The 17,962-nt window shown below is 35.9% G+C and overlaps 2 protein-coding genes across 4 annotated transcripts; one reads left to right on the forward strand and one right to left on the reverse strand.

Moving 5' to 3' along the window:
- Positions 1-7,508: 7,508 nt before the first annotated feature.
- LOC135797048 (uncharacterized) lies at positions 7,509-12,532 on the forward strand. Of its 2 annotated transcripts, none has more exons than XM_065309220.1 (13): positions 7,509-7,532; positions 7,872-7,915; positions 7,980-8,152; positions 8,209-8,967; positions 9,028-9,130; positions 9,189-10,211; positions 10,264-11,024; positions 11,080-11,238; positions 11,292-11,420; positions 11,480-11,619; positions 11,678-12,027; positions 12,191-12,304; positions 12,360-12,532. In XM_065309220.1, the coding sequence occupies exons 3-13, from the start codon at positions 8,060-8,062 to the stop codon at positions 12,425-12,427; spliced, it is 3,699 nt and encodes a 1,232-aa protein (XP_065165292.1). In that variant the 5' UTR covers positions 7,509-7,532; positions 7,872-7,915; positions 7,980-8,059; the 3' UTR covers positions 12,428-12,532. The 2 variants fall into 2 exon arrangements, with proteins under 2 accessions (XP_065165292.1, XP_065165291.1); XM_065309219.1 differs by lacking the exon at positions 7,509-7,532 and adding an exon at positions 7,589-7,820.
- Positions 12,423-16,360, reverse strand: LOC135797050 (uncharacterized). 2 transcript variants are annotated; one of them, XM_065309222.1, is made up of 8 exons: positions 16,272-16,360; positions 16,139-16,218; positions 13,873-14,030; positions 13,642-13,809; positions 13,226-13,580; positions 13,068-13,161; positions 12,709-13,011; positions 12,423-12,625 (listed from the first exon to the last, which is right to left on the reverse strand). In XM_065309222.1, the coding sequence occupies exons 4-8, from the start codon at positions 13,781-13,783 to the stop codon at positions 12,440-12,442; spliced, it is 1,080 nt and encodes a 359-aa protein (XP_065165294.1). In that variant the 5' UTR covers positions 13,784-13,809; positions 13,873-14,030; positions 16,139-16,218; positions 16,272-16,360; the 3' UTR covers positions 12,423-12,439. The 2 variants fall into 2 exon arrangements, with proteins under 2 accessions (XP_065165294.1, XP_065165293.1); XM_065309221.1 differs by lacking the exons at positions 16,139-16,218; positions 16,272-16,360 and having other exon boundaries at positions 13,873-14,521.
- Between the last annotated feature and the right edge of the window lie 1,602 nt (positions 16,361-17,962).

Below are 17,962 nucleotides of genomic sequence, written 5' to 3' on the forward strand. Positions count from 1 at the left end.
CAGAAATGTGAAGGAAAACGATTATACAAGGTGTCACAAATAGAAAATTCAAACATTAAAGAGGAAAACATCTAAACACTACAAATATTTCTCGTTTTCACCCGATGCTCCGGGAAACTAATAAACAGGGTGTTACAAAAAAAAGCTTAAAGTGCAAACAAACACCCCTAAAACCACAGCTGAAGGAAGGTTTTCACGGACACAAAGAAAAGCAAATATACTGGGTGTTCCAAAAGGAAAATCGCAAGTTTAAAGCAAATAACACCCAAAACTCACAAATAAAGGCGATTTACTATGTACTGTTAGGAAAACTAATATACAGGGTGTTACAAAAGGAAAATTTTAAAAACTACAAATATGGTCAATATTCACATCAAGCCGAGAGAAATTTATACCGAAACAACTACGAGTATATTTTAATATAAATTCAAAGATTTTACCCGAAAATCATCATTAAAAGTTAAGTAAAAAAGTTAAGTAAAAAAGGTGCTACAAGAATAAAATACTTACATTTTAATACATTTATCATTTGATGATAGCATCAACTGCATAATCTAACCGACGGGTGAAGCATCATCATAAATTGATAGAACAATAGAACAAATAGGCGGAAAACATCCAAATCAGCAGACGGCAAGCGACGGCGCGCGGTAATACAGTAGGTAAATACGATAAAAATAACTATTTACTAACTATTCAGCATACAAGATTTGATCAGATCAACAAGAAACTTTTTAATTTAATCTGTTTGCACCGCAAACAGAAAAGCGGCGGAAGTTTCCAACTTCTCACGAATTCGGTGTTGTGTGTTTGATTTAGTGCCGATAGTGCGTCGCCGGGAACTTAGACAATAAATACAATTAAGTTATACAATGGTGCAATCACAAGACTAACATCGTAATATGTATATCAACACACTTAATGTTTAGAAAGTACAGTAGTTACGTAGATACAGTAGATAGTAAACACATTCGCAGATGAGCAAGGATCCATCACGTCACACACTGACCCTTGTGCTAACAATTATATATTTATCGCTGTATAGTAATTAAGCTATCTTAAGATTACAAATTACGAAGGGTCACTGCCCTTGGGCAAGTATGTACGCAAAGTTTTGCACTTAGACATTTTTGGATGAATAAAGTAGTAGTTACCGAGCAAGCATCGAGTGAAGATCGCCTCACTTCTCCGAGCACCTCTAAGACTCTCCGCTGCCTTACAACCAGCGTAAAATCCACACATCAGTCCTTCTGCCCTCAGCTTTGAACCCGGCGCCATCTTCAGAGCGCACGCTGGCTTCACACGGAAAAATAAGAAGTGAAAAAAATTCATAACAAAAAATACATGAGGCGGTACGGCCCCTTTTCCCATTTTCTACCGCTACCTTCGTAGGGTGCCCTGAACACGAGTCACTTCTACCGCTACTTTTGTACAGTGCCCTGAACACGAGTCAATTCTACCGCTACCTTCGTACGGTGCCCTGAACACGAGTCACTTCTACCACTACCTTCGTACGGTGCCCTGAACACGAGTCACTTCGACCGCTAGCCTCGTACGGTGCCCAACAGCACTTGTCGGTGCAACAACAAGAACGGATTTCAAATTCTTAATATACGCAATAAAAATTTATAATTATTTAATTTCGTGGAGTCGAAAAATGCGACTAAAAGTGCTCAAAAGTGATATTTTACAAACCCAAAAATACAAACATTTCACTATAAAAGTTGAGTAAATCACCTTTTAATGCAAATTTTCGCAAGTTGCAGGTCGTATTACTGCAGCAAACAAATACCACCCGACGGAGAATTTAATTCCGCATCTCTAGGCGCCACGCTGAAGTTCGTGTGACGCCCCCGACCGACACTAATAATTTTTAAAAAATTAACTCGAGGGCGCAAAAAGCAGATCAAATATATTTTTTTTTTGCAATAACACACATTGCTGACAAATTTCCTTCAACAAATTAATATAACCTTATAGAGAATTAAATTTTGCTTCTCTAGACATCGCGCTCAAATTTGTATGATGCCCCGTTCGCTAACAATAATGAAAAAACGCACCTAATTAACTCAAGGACGCAAAAACCGGATAAAATATATATTTTTTGCCATAACTCACGTTGCAGATAAATCTCCTTCAACATATTATTATAGCCTTATAGAGAATTAAATTTTGCATCTCTAGACATCGCGCTCAAAGTTGTGTGAGGCCTCTTTCGCCCACAATTATGAAAAAAAAATTTCAATTGCGAATATCTTATAAACTAAAAGAGATAGAAAAGAACAAATCGCAGAGTCTTAATCTACGGACAATTCTCTATAGAATAAGCTAGTTAAATTGGAAATCTAGAAAATGAAATTTTAATTTATAAGAAAAAATGGGTAATTCGTCACGTTCCGAAACCGTGTTTAACAGGGCTAAAAATTGGACATTTTCATTTTCTCTTATTTTTATATCTGAAAGCGGCAGAGGGGAACGGATTGAAAATTATTAATCTACTGAAAATTCTCTATACGACAATGTAATATATTAAAATAGTGCATGCTGTACCTCAGCGAAGCAAACACGGTCGCGACAGTTCATGCTAAGACTACCTGCTGCCCGAACGCGCAAAGTCGGCGCAAGGATGACCGCGACGACTGCCCGCGCACAAATTGCAATAGACCCGATACATGCAAACTAAACTAAACTAGAAAAGCAGTGCGAGGCGCGAAAGGATGGCAGCGACAACACTCAGCAATCTTGGACGTTGCTATTCGCACGGCGATAAGAAAGTGTAAATCGTATTCAAAATAAACACAATTCTCGTGTCGAATGTCATCGTTTGCTGATAAATATAAAACTAAACAAAACAAGTCTAATTTATGATTTTTACTTCATGCTATTGCTATCTATAAATCATACAGGTACTAGTCTCATAATTTTAATTAAGTATTAAAATAATGATAAATTAAAATTCGATGTTTGTAATTTTAAATTCTTAAGCCGGAAGATTATCCCTTTTTGTTATTAAGATGAGATGATGAGGAATATTCCTTATTGAACCATAAAATTCAACAACATTGCAATACAATTAAACGTAGAACTAAACTGAAATCTATTTACACGGCAAACAGTTTCTATAAATAATGAAATTATTTTACTTACCGGTTATGGAAGACGGTACTCGTATATCAACGACAAGTTGGCGAATACTGAAATAAATGAGAAACAAAACATTAGCTACAGCATTTTGGGCTATGTTGAAATGAATCTGCATTCCGTCGGAACCCAAACTTTGAGTTAAAATTCTTGTTATTCGCATGATAATCATAAGAATGACAATATTTACCTGGTAGCACATTGATTCATGCTCCTCAATTGATGACAAATATGTTTTTCACAAGTCAATTAATTACTAGCGTTCATAGCGTTGATATTTTCCTCGGCCGTCGCCCGACGGCAACGGACTCACGAACACGTCAATAAATTAAACACACAAAATTTACGATTACGAAGATTACACACGCAATAAATAGCAGATAAAAGCTCAAACAAGTTTTATTAACACTAATTATCACCGGCGATCAAGAAATATAACACGATTTACCGAACTTATATCAAAGAATAACACAAGTCGAAAGTGTGGAATGTGCGCTCGTCGTTATCGCACCGTTTGAACAAAACAAAATCCTCTCGCTGGAATATTTCCAGGTAAACCTACATTGTTACGCCATCTGAGAGCACCTTATAGTACCTCATAAAACAACAAAGTGTTTCAAACAGGGTGTTGCGCGCATGTGTGTCAGTGCGAAATTGTCTATGAGGCAGTGAGTGGTCACGCACTTAAATAGCGGCGTACGGGTGAGACACGTACAAGCAAGTACGCATGCATCATCCTGTCTAAATAACTAGCAAATTTACACAAAAATACAATAAGTCAAATCTATAAGACACATGATTTTCAAATTTAATCTATCAAATAGCAAACACAAATCACAGACTGTTAAGTCTTTAAAACGACATGATGATGATGATGATGATGACAACACATAAATCAAGTGTAAATAGATTTATTGTAATTACAATAGTCATAATAGTCTTTGTTGTCGAATTCATGCAACAAATAAATACACCCCGACGGCGAATTTAATTCCGCATATCGTGACGCCGCGCTGAAGTTATTTTAAAGAAAAAAGGTGAAAAATATCACACTTCTATGCAAATTTTCGCGTGTTGCAGGTCGAATTCCGGCAACAAATAAATACAACCCGACGAAGAGTATAATTCCGTATCTTCTGACACCGCGCTGAAGTTATTGAGCCACCAAGGTCGCGTACAAACCCGAAGAGATACTAACATTGAAAAAAGTCGCAAAAATCGCCCTTTTATGTAAATTTTCGCGGGTTGCAGGTCGAATTCCTGCAACAAACAAACACCACCCGACGAAGAACTTAATTTCACATCTCTAGACGCCACGCTAAACGCTCTCAATCGGCAGTAATAATTTTTAAAAATATCAACAAATTAACGCGAGGGCACAAGAACACTAGAAAAATAACCTTTTTGAAATTACTAACGGTGCAACCATATCTCCTTCAACAAATAAAAATATAGCCGTATAGAGAATTAAATTCTGCATCTGTAAACATAGCGCTCAAGTTTATGTAAGGTTCTGTCCGCCCGCAATAATGAAAAAAACGAAATAAAATTTCGCGAACACGAGTCACTTCTACCGCTACCCTTATACGGTGCCCTGAACACGAGTCACCTCGGCCGCTGCCCTCGTACGATGCCCTGAACCGAGTCACTTCTACCGCTACCCTCGTACGGTGCCCTAAATACAAGTCACTTCTACCGCTGTCCTCTTTTAAACTAAAATCGCCAGCTACCAACGGATCAAAGAATATGAAAGATTGAAAAATTCTCTAGCAGGTAAAAATTAAAAATAATTTTATTCCGTGAGGTATATGCGATCAAAACTAAACTGAAATATACTGTATGCGATATGAGCAGATTTTATTGCAGAAAATTGATGTTATACACAAATGTTTGATAAATCAGCAATTTTTGGTTGATGCTAATCCCATCAATGAATTATACTGTAAATAAAAAGAAAAAATTTGAAAATTCTCCTAAAAATGAAAATGAAAAACCTCTTAGTGAGATGAAACAAGAATTGTCCTTAGCAAATTTTTATTTAAGAATTATTCTCGACCTCTCTTATTTTCCTAATTTCCAAATGACAAGATATCATCATTTTTAGAAGAAAATACTGGAAAATAAACATACAGGGTGGTGCAAAAAATGAAAGAACATTAATACAAAGAAAAATGCAAAATTCAAAATAAAAAACCACTAACATAATTTTTGGAGTAAAATAATGGAAAACAAAGATACATGGTGTAATAAACCAAAAATAACTACAATATAAAGGAAAACGGAAGGTTGAAGATGAAAAAAAGTAAATAACTACAACGCTGGAGTGACATCAAGGAAAACAAACATACCGGGAGCTACCAAAAGAAGGAAACTATAATGTAAAGCAAAAGCAAACTTCAATACTGAAAACAGTAAATTATGTACTACAGATTTGGAGTGATATCAAGAAAAACTAATATACAGGATGTCATAAAAATAAATTTATGAGAATATGAAAGAAAAGTTCTAAAATGGGTAAGAACAAATTTCTGTTGTAAATGCACAACTCAAAAAATTAGTTTGAATTCAGTTCAGAAGTTAACCGACTCGAATTTTTGGGATTTGAATAGCTTATCTTTTATAGAATTTCTCGTTGATTAAGAATCCGGGAAATGAGAAGATCTATTTTTGCATTTAAAACTACGTATAGCTGAGCACCATCCGACGGACGGGTGCATTAAAAATCCACACTATTCAAAAGTAATTACTCCAAATAATAAGATGATTAACACTTGAAATCTTACCTTCTATAAACTTCGACGGAAACAAAATATGGATAGTCAAAAACCATAAAATCTTCATACGTATTTATTTCAATATACTCGTAATCCAATTTATTGATGAGCCATGCGGTCGCACACAGGCAGCAGCTGCGAAATTTCACGTATAGTCGATGGTACATCACACCTCACTTCTAAGAAACAATTAATATATGTTTCACAAATTTCACGCCAGATATAACATAAGTGAAACACAATATGCACAAATTCCGTTGCATTCCGATTAAATACAATGCAAATTACCGAATTATATTTTCGCGACCGACCCGACGAGAAGAACCAGCTCGACTAAACACATCCACGGATACCTGCGTTATCTATGCATATGCACTCTAAACCGATAGCGTGATGTAGTGACCGCAGCGATATCAGCGGTCAATGCTGTGCGATTCAAAACAAAACAAAACAAAACAAAACACATTCATTATAAAACAATTGTATAACATAAAGGAACATATTTGAAAAGTATTTACATAGTTCGTTCATAAACCACATTCATCAATTTAAGTACATGATTAATATTTATCCCTCGTGTTTATTTGGTTTTCAGATTTTGTTTTAAATCACGCGTAATTTTAATTAATATTCGGAGTAGGTTAGTTTAAACATGCGCGTTTTAAAATGGAAAACTTATACCCTACATCTACACTTTTAGCCCTATTGCCAATAAAAACAGGCTCAGGGCTCAAGCGCAAAACGCCAAAAACAATTTAAAAAAAACTTCGCAACACCAAAATGTAATTTTTGTCGCCAATTCGTGAGATAATTACAAAAGTAATGTATAAAAATTATAAAGAAATTAAATATTTACAATCTGATGTAAGAATGGTCTTCTTACGCTACCTTAAATAGGAAATTTAAGAAATATATAATAATTCATAACGAATGGACAAACATCATGTTTTTTGAGTATTTTTGGTAACGAATATCTTCTGAATTTAAAGCAATGGCGATTGAAGAATATTAAACTTCGGAAAATTCTGTATAAGACAAGAATATAAAATAATCAAATTATGTGGACCAAAAATTCAAAAATCGTGTTTAAAAGTGCTAAAAAGAGCGCATTTTTTTCAAGCACTATTGGCAAACGGTATTTTTAACTATTACATGAATATTTTGCAACTATCATATGACAATGATAAATACAACATATTTGTATCTGTATTATGTTTTATCAATTTTTGACAAATTGTTTTTATGTTTTGTTTTGTACAACAAAATACTACAATTTTTTACTTTATTGCAAATTTATGCACGCTTCTAATATATTAATACTAATTAGCTTCTCTAGCAGGGATTACGTGACTTTTTGAGAATTCATTAGTTTGGCAAATTTACAAACAAAATTTTAACAAAAATACTGAACACGATAAGAATTTACTTGTTTTGTTATATGTCACGATTATTATTAATTACGGAAACTTTAAAACTCCTCACTGATAATTTGATTAGTTTCATATTGTTGCTTAGTTGTCAACTATAAATACCTATACACTTTAGTATTCTCATTATAAAATTCTTAACAATACCTGTACATAGCAACAAATAGATAAATAGTACAGCGTTTGTCAAGTACGTGTATTGAGAATTTAAATAAATTACTTTACAAGCACATATCACATATATTGCACTTCTACATGCACGACACAAATCTAAAAACACGTCAAACACGCTTTCAGAATATCAATTATGTTTTGTATTAGGATTTTTTGGGTTGAATATTTCATAATATACTAGTTTATCAGACAGGTTTCACTTAATTTTAGTCACAGTTGTTTAGTGCTCAGGTTCAGTTGCAAATACAACATCAAAGGAAACACTTAAATGTTATACAATGGCGGTTGTTCCTTTATCAAAAAAGTATGTACATTACCAAATTAATTATTACCATAAACAATAAATTTATTATAGAAGCAAACATTTGGAGTTCACTCTTCATGGAACTAAGCAAATAGGTAGGCATATTATTTTATATTTTATTTTCAATGAACAATTTATTAATTTATATTGCTTTATAAGTTGATACTAAAGACCTTAAACCGGAAACGACTCTCAATGAATACATTCGCGATTATTTACACCTCACCGGCACAAAATTCATGTGCCGTGAGGGTGGATGTGGTGTGTGCATTGTTTCCGTCACTGCGAAGAATCCACGAACAGGCGTTAAGGAAACATTTGCAGTAAATTCTGTAAGACATATGAAAAAGACATTTTTAGGTCTTTTTATATAACGAAATTTTTTAAGTGTTTGGTTCCCATTTTATCCTGCGCTGGTTGGGACGTCACCACCTCTGAAGGCCTGGGCAATCGTATCGACGGCTTACATCCGATTCAACAAAAAATAATTCAATTCAACGGTACCCAATGCGGGTTTTGTACGTCTGGTATGGTGATGAATATGTATGCTCTACAAGAATCTGGAAAAATGACTATGGCTGAGATAGAAAACTCTTTCGCGGGAAACATTTGTCGTTGTACCGGCTACAGACCCATTTTATCCGCGTTTAAATCAATGGCAACCGACGCCGATTCTAAGATCTTAGGGGTTATTCCAGACATTGAAGAATTGAAACTCTGCAAAAAGGAAAACTGCAAAAAGACATGTCTTACTCCATGTCAAGAACCGGAAACACCTCTTGTTTATGAATTGAAGCAGAATTCAAATGCACCATATGCTTCAAACTGGTTCAAGGTATCTACGATTAAAGAAATTTATGATATTTGGAAGGTAAATGAAGAAAAAGACTATAAATTGGTTGCTGGTAATACCGGAAAAGGTGTTTACTGGGACATGGAAACAGCTAATTACTATATTGATATCCGGGGAGTTGCTGAATTACGATCCATCTCTCATTGCACTAATAAACTTGTTCTTGGAGGAAATGTGACACTTACAGAGATGATGGAAACTTTTAACCAAGTTGGTAACAGCGATGAGAGTTTTAAACATCTTTTGAAAGCTGCTGCGCACTTAGATCTGGTAGCAACCGTGCCAATCCGCAATGTAAGTTTTTTATCATTCTGTATTTTTAAATTATTTGGAAATAATGTTTCTTGATTGTAGATTGGTACAATTGCTGGCAATCTAGCAATGAAGTATAAACACAATGAGTTCCCATCGGACATCTTTCTACTTCTTGAAGCAATGAAAGCTAAACTTGTTTTAGGTAAGCAATAACAAAGCAGAAATTAGTTTTTTATAATGAAGAAATTTGAATATTACAGGATACAGTGATAATGAGTTAATCGTTACACCCCACGATTACCTTAATCATAACATGTACCAAAGGCTTATCCTTCGAATTGAAATTCCCGCCCTCGATGCAAACTACAAGTTTGAATCTTATAAAATCATGCCAAAATCTCAAAATGCACACGCGCATGTCAACGCTGCATTCCTCTTCAAGCTTACTAATGATAATATTGTTGAGGAAGCTAACATTTGCTTTGGTGGTATTAATCCTAATTTTGTACATGCAACTTCTGCACAAACATACATCACTGGCAAACAACTTTTTAACAATGGGAACATGCAGACACTCTTTGACAAACTCAACGCTGAACTTGTTCCTGACTATCAGCTTCCTGATCCTACACCGGAGTTCCGCAAATCTTTAGCTATTGCTTTAACATACAAGTGTATATTGTCAATGGCTCCTGAATCCATTATAACAACAATTAATAAAACTGGAGGAGAAAAATTGGTAAGACCTGCGATCTCCATGGGAACTCAAGATTATAAAACGAATGAATCAATGTATCCAATTGGAAAACCTGTTAATAAGTATGAAGCAACTGATCAGGTCAGTGGCGCAACCAAATATATAATGGATTATCCTGATTTACCAAATCAAGTATACGCTGCATTCATAATGGCTAAAGCTCCAGCTGGATCAATTGTGAAATCAATTGATGCTTCAAAAGCTTTGGAAATGGAAGACGTGGCCGGTTTCTTTCAAGCTTCTGATATTGAAGAGTTAGGTGGAAAGAACAGTTTTATTGCACCACCTGTTTTACCAGAGGAAGAGTTAATGTTTGTGCCTGTCAACGGCAAGGTGCAATATTATTTCCAACCTGTTGGAATTATTGCCGCCAAGAGTCAAAAACTAGCTGAGTTGGCCGCGGATATGGTTCAAGTTGAATATGTCCATCCTACAACTAGCCCGTTGCTAACCATCAGAGACGTTTTGAATAACAATGAAACATCTAGAATTACTTCTGAACATGTTATTGTAGCCAAATACCAAGGTAAAACTACAAAATCTTGGTAATTTTATGATATTTACATTTTTTTTTGTAGATTTGAACGCACCTAACACTTTAAAAGGTAGGTTTGATGTAAGTTGGCAGTACCATTACCACATGGAAACCCAATCGGTCCGTGTGGAACCCGATGAAGATGGAAAATTCAATATTTATCCATCAACGCAATGGATGGATTTGGTCCAGTCGGGAATTTCCTACGCACTCAATATTCCTGCACATAAACTAAATATTACAGTCAGACGTTGTGGAGGCGCTTATGGTGCTAAGATATCAAGGAGCAACTGGACTGCAGCTGCAGCAACACTTGTCGCACTGAAACTCCAGAAACCAGTCAAGTTCTGGCTTCCGTTCCATGTTAATATGAATATTGTAGGATGTCGAAATCCTACCGCAAATGATTACGAAGCCGGTTTTGATGAGAATGGTAAACTCACATTCCTCAACCACAAAATCTACCACGACACTGGATTACATATCAATGATTTACCCAATTTGTCTATGATGGATCTGCTGGTGAGCACTTACAATAGTGATTCCATGCAAGTTGACTACAACTATGTACGCACTGATATGCACACTGCCGCTTGGACTAGAGCACCTGGGACCACTGAAGTTCTTGCTATGCTGGAGACCGTCATGGAACATATTAGTTATGTACTTGGAAAAGATCCAGTGGACGTGAGGATTGCTAACTTGAATGTTACTCAACACCCGCTGATTGGCACACTAATGACTGACTTTTTAAAATGGTCAGATTTTCGTGCAAGAAGAGCAGCAATTGAAACATTTAACACTGTATATCTACAAAATGATTATTTGTAGGACAATTTTAATAATTTATTCTTTTTAGGAAAACCGTTGGAGGAAACGTGGTATTGCCCTAGTACCATTGGTTTACCAGCTGGCGTTTTCTTTGAATTTCCAATGTCAAGTCTCAATTTATCAAGCGGACGGCACTGTTGCCATTTCACACGGAGGAATTGAAATTGGGCAGGGAATCAATACAAAAGTAGTTTTTATAAATATTTTCTTTCTTTTGATAACAATATGTTATTTATTTAGGCAGTACAAGTGGTTGCTTACACGTTGGGCATCGATATGAACTTGATTTCGGTAAATCCGTCCAATAATTTTACTGCTGCAAACTGTAATACAACGGGAGGAAGTCAAACAAGCGAAGCAATATGCATTGTACGTATTGCAGTCATTTACGTGTTACTTTGATTCCAATATTTGATTATTTTAAATAGGCTTTCCAAAAAGCATGTGAGATTCTAAAGAAACGCATTGATGATGCTACTGCTGAGGCAAATCTTCCAGCAGACACTCCTTGGCCTCAAAAGATTCAGAATTGTTTCACTATGGGCGTGGAACTTATTTCAAACCAAATGTAAGCACTTTTTAGCCACCATTGTCTATCACCTTTCTTTATAAATTTATTTCACTAGGTGGATTGATGATCCAAAAGATTCCAAATCCTATCCAATTTATGGTATTGCAGCCACAGAAGTCGAAGTGGATATTCTTACAGGTAATCTAATTATCCAACGTGCCGATGTATTGGAAGACGTTGGCGATAGTATGAGTCCCATAATTGACATGGGACAGTGTGAGGGTGCTTACATTATGGGTTTGGGATATTGGACCAGCGAGGAAATGATTTTTGACCACGATGGTCAGAAGATGACTAACCGTACCTGGACGTACAAACCACCTGGTTGCAAAGATATTCCCGTTGATTTTAGGGTCAAGTTCCCGGATGGTGTGCCCAACCCGTTGAGTCCATTCAAAACTAAAGGTAAGTTATTTTTAATAAACCTGCCTCTCGGGGGCCCCTGAATTTGGCGGTTATCTCGTAAACTAAAAGCGATAGAGAAGAACGGATTGAAGATTCTGAATCTTTGAATAATTCTCAATGCAAAGTAGCGTGGTATAACTATACCCTCTGTTCATGATTCTAGCTACGGGTGAACCTCCACTTTGTTTAGCATTCTCTGTTGCATTAGCCATTCGGCATGCAATTAGAACCGCCAGGACCCAATCGGATCCCAACGCAGACCCATGGGTACCAATTAGTAAGTGTTATTTGCTGTATTTTTAATTATATTACTAATTTTAATGCCATTACAGATGGACCCTGCACGGTGGAATGGAATTTCATGAACAGTCTTAACGATTACAAACAATACAAGCTCTAATTCAACCTGTTTTTAACAACAAAATGTACACATTGTAACTTCACATATAAAAGCAATTGTAGCAATTAATAATCCTAACAATAAAATTAAAAATGCACCCGACAATGTTCGAATGTTAAAATATCGTGGACTTGATCCTTGACGTTGATTAAGTGCATGCATGTACACTCGTCCTTCATAGCTTAATTCCCTGAAAGACTATTTAAAACATTTTACGTTAGCATAATAAATATAACATAAACATAAACATAATCATAAACAAATAAAAAGTAAACACTTACTTCTGCCATAATGAAATTATCCAAACCATATTCTTGCAAGTTCAATATAAAATGGTCCAATAATGGTAAAATTACGGAATTCTTATAAAATGCAAACACTCCGTATGCAAATGACATATCTTCTTTCAGTACTGTAAATTTCTCTAAGGTATCCATTTTGAGTACAGTATCATACTCACAAAAGGCATAACCTAAGTTTAAATGATCAATTGCTATTGATACTTTGGTAGACTTAGCGAGGATTTGTGATAATTTATCAGGATCAGCTTTAGTATATTTAGTTTTAATATTTGGATATTGCATCTAGAATAATTAAATAAATGTTAAAAGATTAATACAATGATAATATTTCTACCAACTTTATCTAGGCTTGTAATATAGCCACTTGTAGCAAGTATAAATGGTAAATTGCTGTTTTCCAATGCTTTTCCAGTCGAAATGTACGGCAAATATCTATAAAAGTATTGTTTATGTTCAATATATACAATTTCTTATATATTATGTAAATAACACATACGATGGTCTTGTCATGAGACTAGCATATCCACAATTGTAAAATATAACAATCAATAGTATTCCGCTGTAAGTTAAATACATTCTCATGGGTAGATGGCTAGGCTGCTGCAAAAACAATCCTAAAACCGTCAACGACGTTATCTCGCGTTTGTTTATTTTATGTAGTATTGTGGTCACGACAGCAAGAACAACTATAGCAACCAGCAACACAATCCACACAACAAAATCAAATGGACGTAATGGCGTTTCAAGACCATCGTCTAATACAGGTCTTGGTACCAGGAAGTTTAACCCAACTCGTGAAATAACCGTTGTTGTATCAGTTCTATAATCGAATCTGTTCCGAAAAAATCCACCTGGAAATAAAATTGTCTCAATGAGTTAATAGTATATACAAATAATGTATTTATTACCTACCAGATCCAATGTCAGCATGTCCTTGAACCACATCCCATTGAGTACCATCGCCTGTACCATTATCGTATAAATGTCCCCATAATTCAGGATTTATCTTCAAATTCTTGGTATAGTTATGTTTTAAACAAAACGCATTAATCATAGAATGTTCAAATCCACTGTTCTTTTCTACAAAACAATACTTTTAAATAAAAATATTATAAAATATAAATATTAATATTAAGATTGCACCTATATTAACATACGGAGAGAAATTAAACGTTGCAATAGTAAGATTCCTTCTTTTTAAATCATCTTGTTTGTTTGGAAATAAATTCAATGAATTTATGTTTGAGGAGTTGCATAGTTTATCAATGAATATAGTCTCCAATGGCGTACTTCCTGTATACCTGTGAGTATAAAATAGCGCGCAATCATCTTTTTCAACAATCAACAACATATTAACGATTGTATCAAACACATTACGTTGAAAAAAAGTCTCAACATTAACAGTTGAACTTTTATGTACCAATAAATAATATCTAAGGTTGAATCTAAACACTCGGTTTAATTGTAATTCGTTTTCAATTACTTCTACATCATTTCCTGGATCTTCACTTTGAATTATAAAAACTGGACATTTAAATCGCTCAAACAATGTGAAATTTAAAGCGTTATTTAAGGAAGTTTGAATTGTAACTATTTCATTGCTTGCAATATTTAACCCACCAATATTAAAAACACAGTGAAATTTATTAAAATATTGCTGGATTATCAAAGTTGTAAGTGTTGCAATATAAAGAGACATTCTGTGTTAAACTGCTAGTGTTAAACTACTACTCCATTTGAATATATTATATAATAAAGCGAAAAGAGAGTTGTTTTAATTTCCTGGCGACGAAATTATTGATACAAACATTGCTGACGGTGTTTAAAGACGATTATGATGACCCAAGAGATCAAAATCGGAAGCATACACGAAAAAACCTCGCGTGTTTCAAGCAATACTTTATGTTTATGGCATTGATGACACGATAATGCAAATAGTGCTAGAAATGTAAATACAATTTCAAGTTCTGTGTTTAATTATACAAAAACTCTGTTGTTAATATAAAAGTATTATACAGTTTGTTACACAAATTTACAAAAGTTATAAACATATATTATTTCTGGTGTAATACTGGTTGCCTATGTTAACTCAGCATTTACATCATTATATTAAAAATCGTGCTATTTTGGTTGCCTACAACACAACTTGACTACATATATTTTCCGAAAGCGGAAATGTGCCTATAGTGTACAAAAGTACCTACATTATATAAAAATAAACATTTCCCACACAAAAATAACAGAAAAGTGAATTTTTCCTGCATGTTATAAATAAAATGTGTGCCATGCACACCTGTATCAATTCACCCGTGTTTTTCGTGCCATGAGCTCCGTGATAACAGAGGAAAATTCGTTTGTGAGCGCGACACCTTTAGCTCTTCGCCGTCGCACAATGCGACACACGCTCCAACACCTCCGCATAATAACACATCTCATCGCATTGAAGGCGGCGGCGGCGGTGTGCATGCACGTGAGATTTGCGCGCACGGTTCGCCGATCGCATTCGCGGTCCTGCTTAATTCTCCTCGGGGGCGCACATCACCATGGCTATCAATGCGCACCCCACGCCCGCGCAAAAATCGCATATCGCGACCTCCCGGCTGACTGAAATCTCATCGAGCGTGAATGAACTGATCCGCGCGATGCGGACGCGGCCAAGCGCAAGATATGAAGCGTTTTGCATTCGGCGGCGGTGGTGTTCGAGCGTGCGTTGCAACAATCGCGACACCCTTCGTTTTTCCTTCATTAAGTGGTCTATCATCATCGTTACAACGAGATAATCGTGTGCTTCACATGCGGCACGTGTTTATCTAACATCTCTGCTATCAATTATCTTGTTAAATATGATTCATACGGTTTAAATTGAGAAAAACTTAGATGCGCAACATTATCATTTTAAAATTTATAAGATTTTTACGTAAAATGTTACAATCTATGAGTTTTCACAGAAAAAACTTTAAATAATTAATTTATAAGACAAAATGCTAAGTTTGAGGCAGTTTAAATCTAAAAACACGCATTTTAGTGATTTTTTAAATAAAATTGCGTCAAACAATGTGTAAAAATCTTAAAACTCAAAATGAATAGTTGGGATGAATTGCATGATTGTATAATGTCTCTAATCCAAATCCCTAAACAGCATGAAGCCGAATTTCACGGATCGATGGTTACATTTCATTCAAGAGTTGAACCGTCGGCAAATGACACGAGATGCTCCGAAGCCGGCACTTTTACTCGGCGAAAACTCAAACGACTTTAGCAAAACGGCATGTTTTATGCAATAATCCCGTTAAATAGGCTTGCGACAAGCTTCCCAATGGGATAATCACCGTTTTAAACACCCACAACACTAAACAACACAAGAAAAACGCAAAAAACACTCCGCCGTCATGAATAATAATAATCATACCTACTTACAATGCCTGAATGTGTTTTTTTCCGCTCTGATGTTAATTACACACCCACCGAATTCATTTGCTCGAACATCTTCTACAAAACAAACACGTTTCTTATTTATTCTATTATCCAGTGGAATTACGCACGGTCCAAGAAACTCCAAGGACTTTCACATGGGATCCACAGAGTGAATCAGCGAACATTTGTTGCTCGTACATCGGGTGTGCGCCTCGAGGGACGCCGCGGACTCTGTCTTCAACTTTCCGCATTGTATTCTCATCCCTTGCGCGGTGCTTGAGCGTGTTCTGGTCTGAACATCCGGGCCTGTGGTATGTTGTGTGTTGTATGTTGCAAGCAAACAAGTCACTGGAATTCCAGCGCAAATCTTCTAATCGATGTTAATCGACAAAAAACGCTCCAACTCAATTTCGAACAATTGTCTGCGGGCATTTTTTAAGAGTATAAGCTACTAGGTAGATTTAAGACGATTTAAAGCGATTAATAAGTTTCATTCACCTTTTTGCGTTCAATAGTTTTAAAAGCGCATTGTTGAGTGAAACGCTGAACGTAAGTTGTTACAACCTACAACTTACGACTGTTTACGATATTTCTGCGTTTTTCATTCACCTTCGGCAGCTGACGAGAGATTTTGCACAAATCTGTAAAGAATGCGTGACCGGAATCCCTGAATTGTGAAAATTGTAAAGTGTTAGGTGTTTATTACCTCATTTCGAGGTGATTTAACGGGATTACATCATAAGCGGGCGTGCGGGCGGTTTCTTTACAGTTTCACCCTTGTATATGGGTAGTGGCTAAGTAGTAAGCACCGTAAGTACGATTCACTGCACTTCCATCTGCAATGCGTCAAACGAAATTCGCCGCGGCGTGAATGGACTTCGAGTCATCGATCCGGAAAATTCACATTGTGCAAACATTGCAGATTAGTGCATAATTGTCAGATTCGGATGTTAATAGTCATAATATTCTATAATCATCTGAAGAAGAAGAAAAAACGTTAGAATACACATTAATTAATTAGATTTTAAGTTTACCGTGGTGTTTGCAATGATGGTGGGATTGATCCGTACACAAAAGGGTTGGAAAGGGTTTTCTTTCAATGATATTAATTGCTCATCGGGTTTGGCGCGCCCTCGATGCACGCTCGGACACCTCTTGCATTTAAACACTGCCAAATCTCGTCTGGCAATGACATAAGAAGAGAAATACAGGAGATTGAATTAGGGATGCACTCCTATCACGTTTTATACGAGTTTTGCTGATCTCAGCAATTAGGTTATATTTTAAAATGTCTACAACATAGGCAACCAATGTTACACTGTAACAAATCAATGCGTATTGCCCAAATAAATTAATGTACAAATTGCATGTGTTGAAAAACCCACTCACACATAACACGAATACGTGTTATCCAGTGTTATCGCTTCATATGCTTTGCCCGTCACGGTGTTGCACAGCGTAACACCACTCGAAGCTCACAACGCGCCGATTCAAGAGGGAAATATATTATGTGCGCGCTCGAGGAACATGCTGCACGCACCGAGGGCTATTAGCATTATTAGGGCATTTGGGGCCGAGGAGAATCAATGTGTGCGCGCTAACCATACGCGTAAACATGATTGAAGCGCCCCGATTGCGCTGCATTGAGCAGTAAGTATTTTTCCAACCATCGCGGAAGCACTGCGCGCATAAACACGATTGAATCGAATTAAAAATTACACACGCACTTCGAAAACAATTAATGTTATAAGCACTCATACATTTTATAATCCCTAATATTTATATTACACATGCAAACCTGTTCAAACAGTAGCAATTC

This window comes from Atheta coriaria, unplaced genomic scaffold (assembly GCF_025399875.1).
Source record: "Atheta coriaria isolate IRGN ID8LTWV9N9 unplaced genomic scaffold, Caltech_Dcor_3.1 hic_scaffold_8_pilon, whole genome shotgun sequence".
In the NCBI taxonomy this organism is placed as follows: Eukaryota; Metazoa; Arthropoda; class Insecta; order Coleoptera; family Staphylinidae; genus Dalotia; species Dalotia coriaria.

Bases quoted from the DNA above. Each gene is read 5' to 3' on its own strand.
- LOC135797048 (XM_065309219.1), top strand. From the start codon at position 7,795: ATGGCGGTTGTTCCTTTATCAAAAAA. The intron at 9,131-9,188 runs GTAAGCAATAAC...TGAATATTACAG, and splicing joins GAAAGCTAAACTTGTTTTAG to GATACAGTGATAATGAGTTA. The intron at 11,620-11,677 runs GTAAGCACTTTT...TTATTTCACTAG, and splicing joins GAACTTATTTCAAACCAAAT to GTGGATTGATGATCCAAAAG.
- LOC135797050 (XM_065309221.1), bottom strand. From the start codon at position 14,428: ATGTCTCTTTATATTGCAACACTTACAACTTTGATAATCCAGCAATAT. The intron at 13,810-13,872 runs GTGCAATCTTAA...ATTGTTTTGTAG, and splicing joins CTCTCCGTATGTTAATATAG to AAAAGAACAGTGGATTTGAA. The intron at 13,012-13,067 runs GTTGGTAGAAAT...TAATTATTCTAG, and splicing joins ATATTACAAGCCTAGATAAA to ATGCAATATCCAAATATTAA.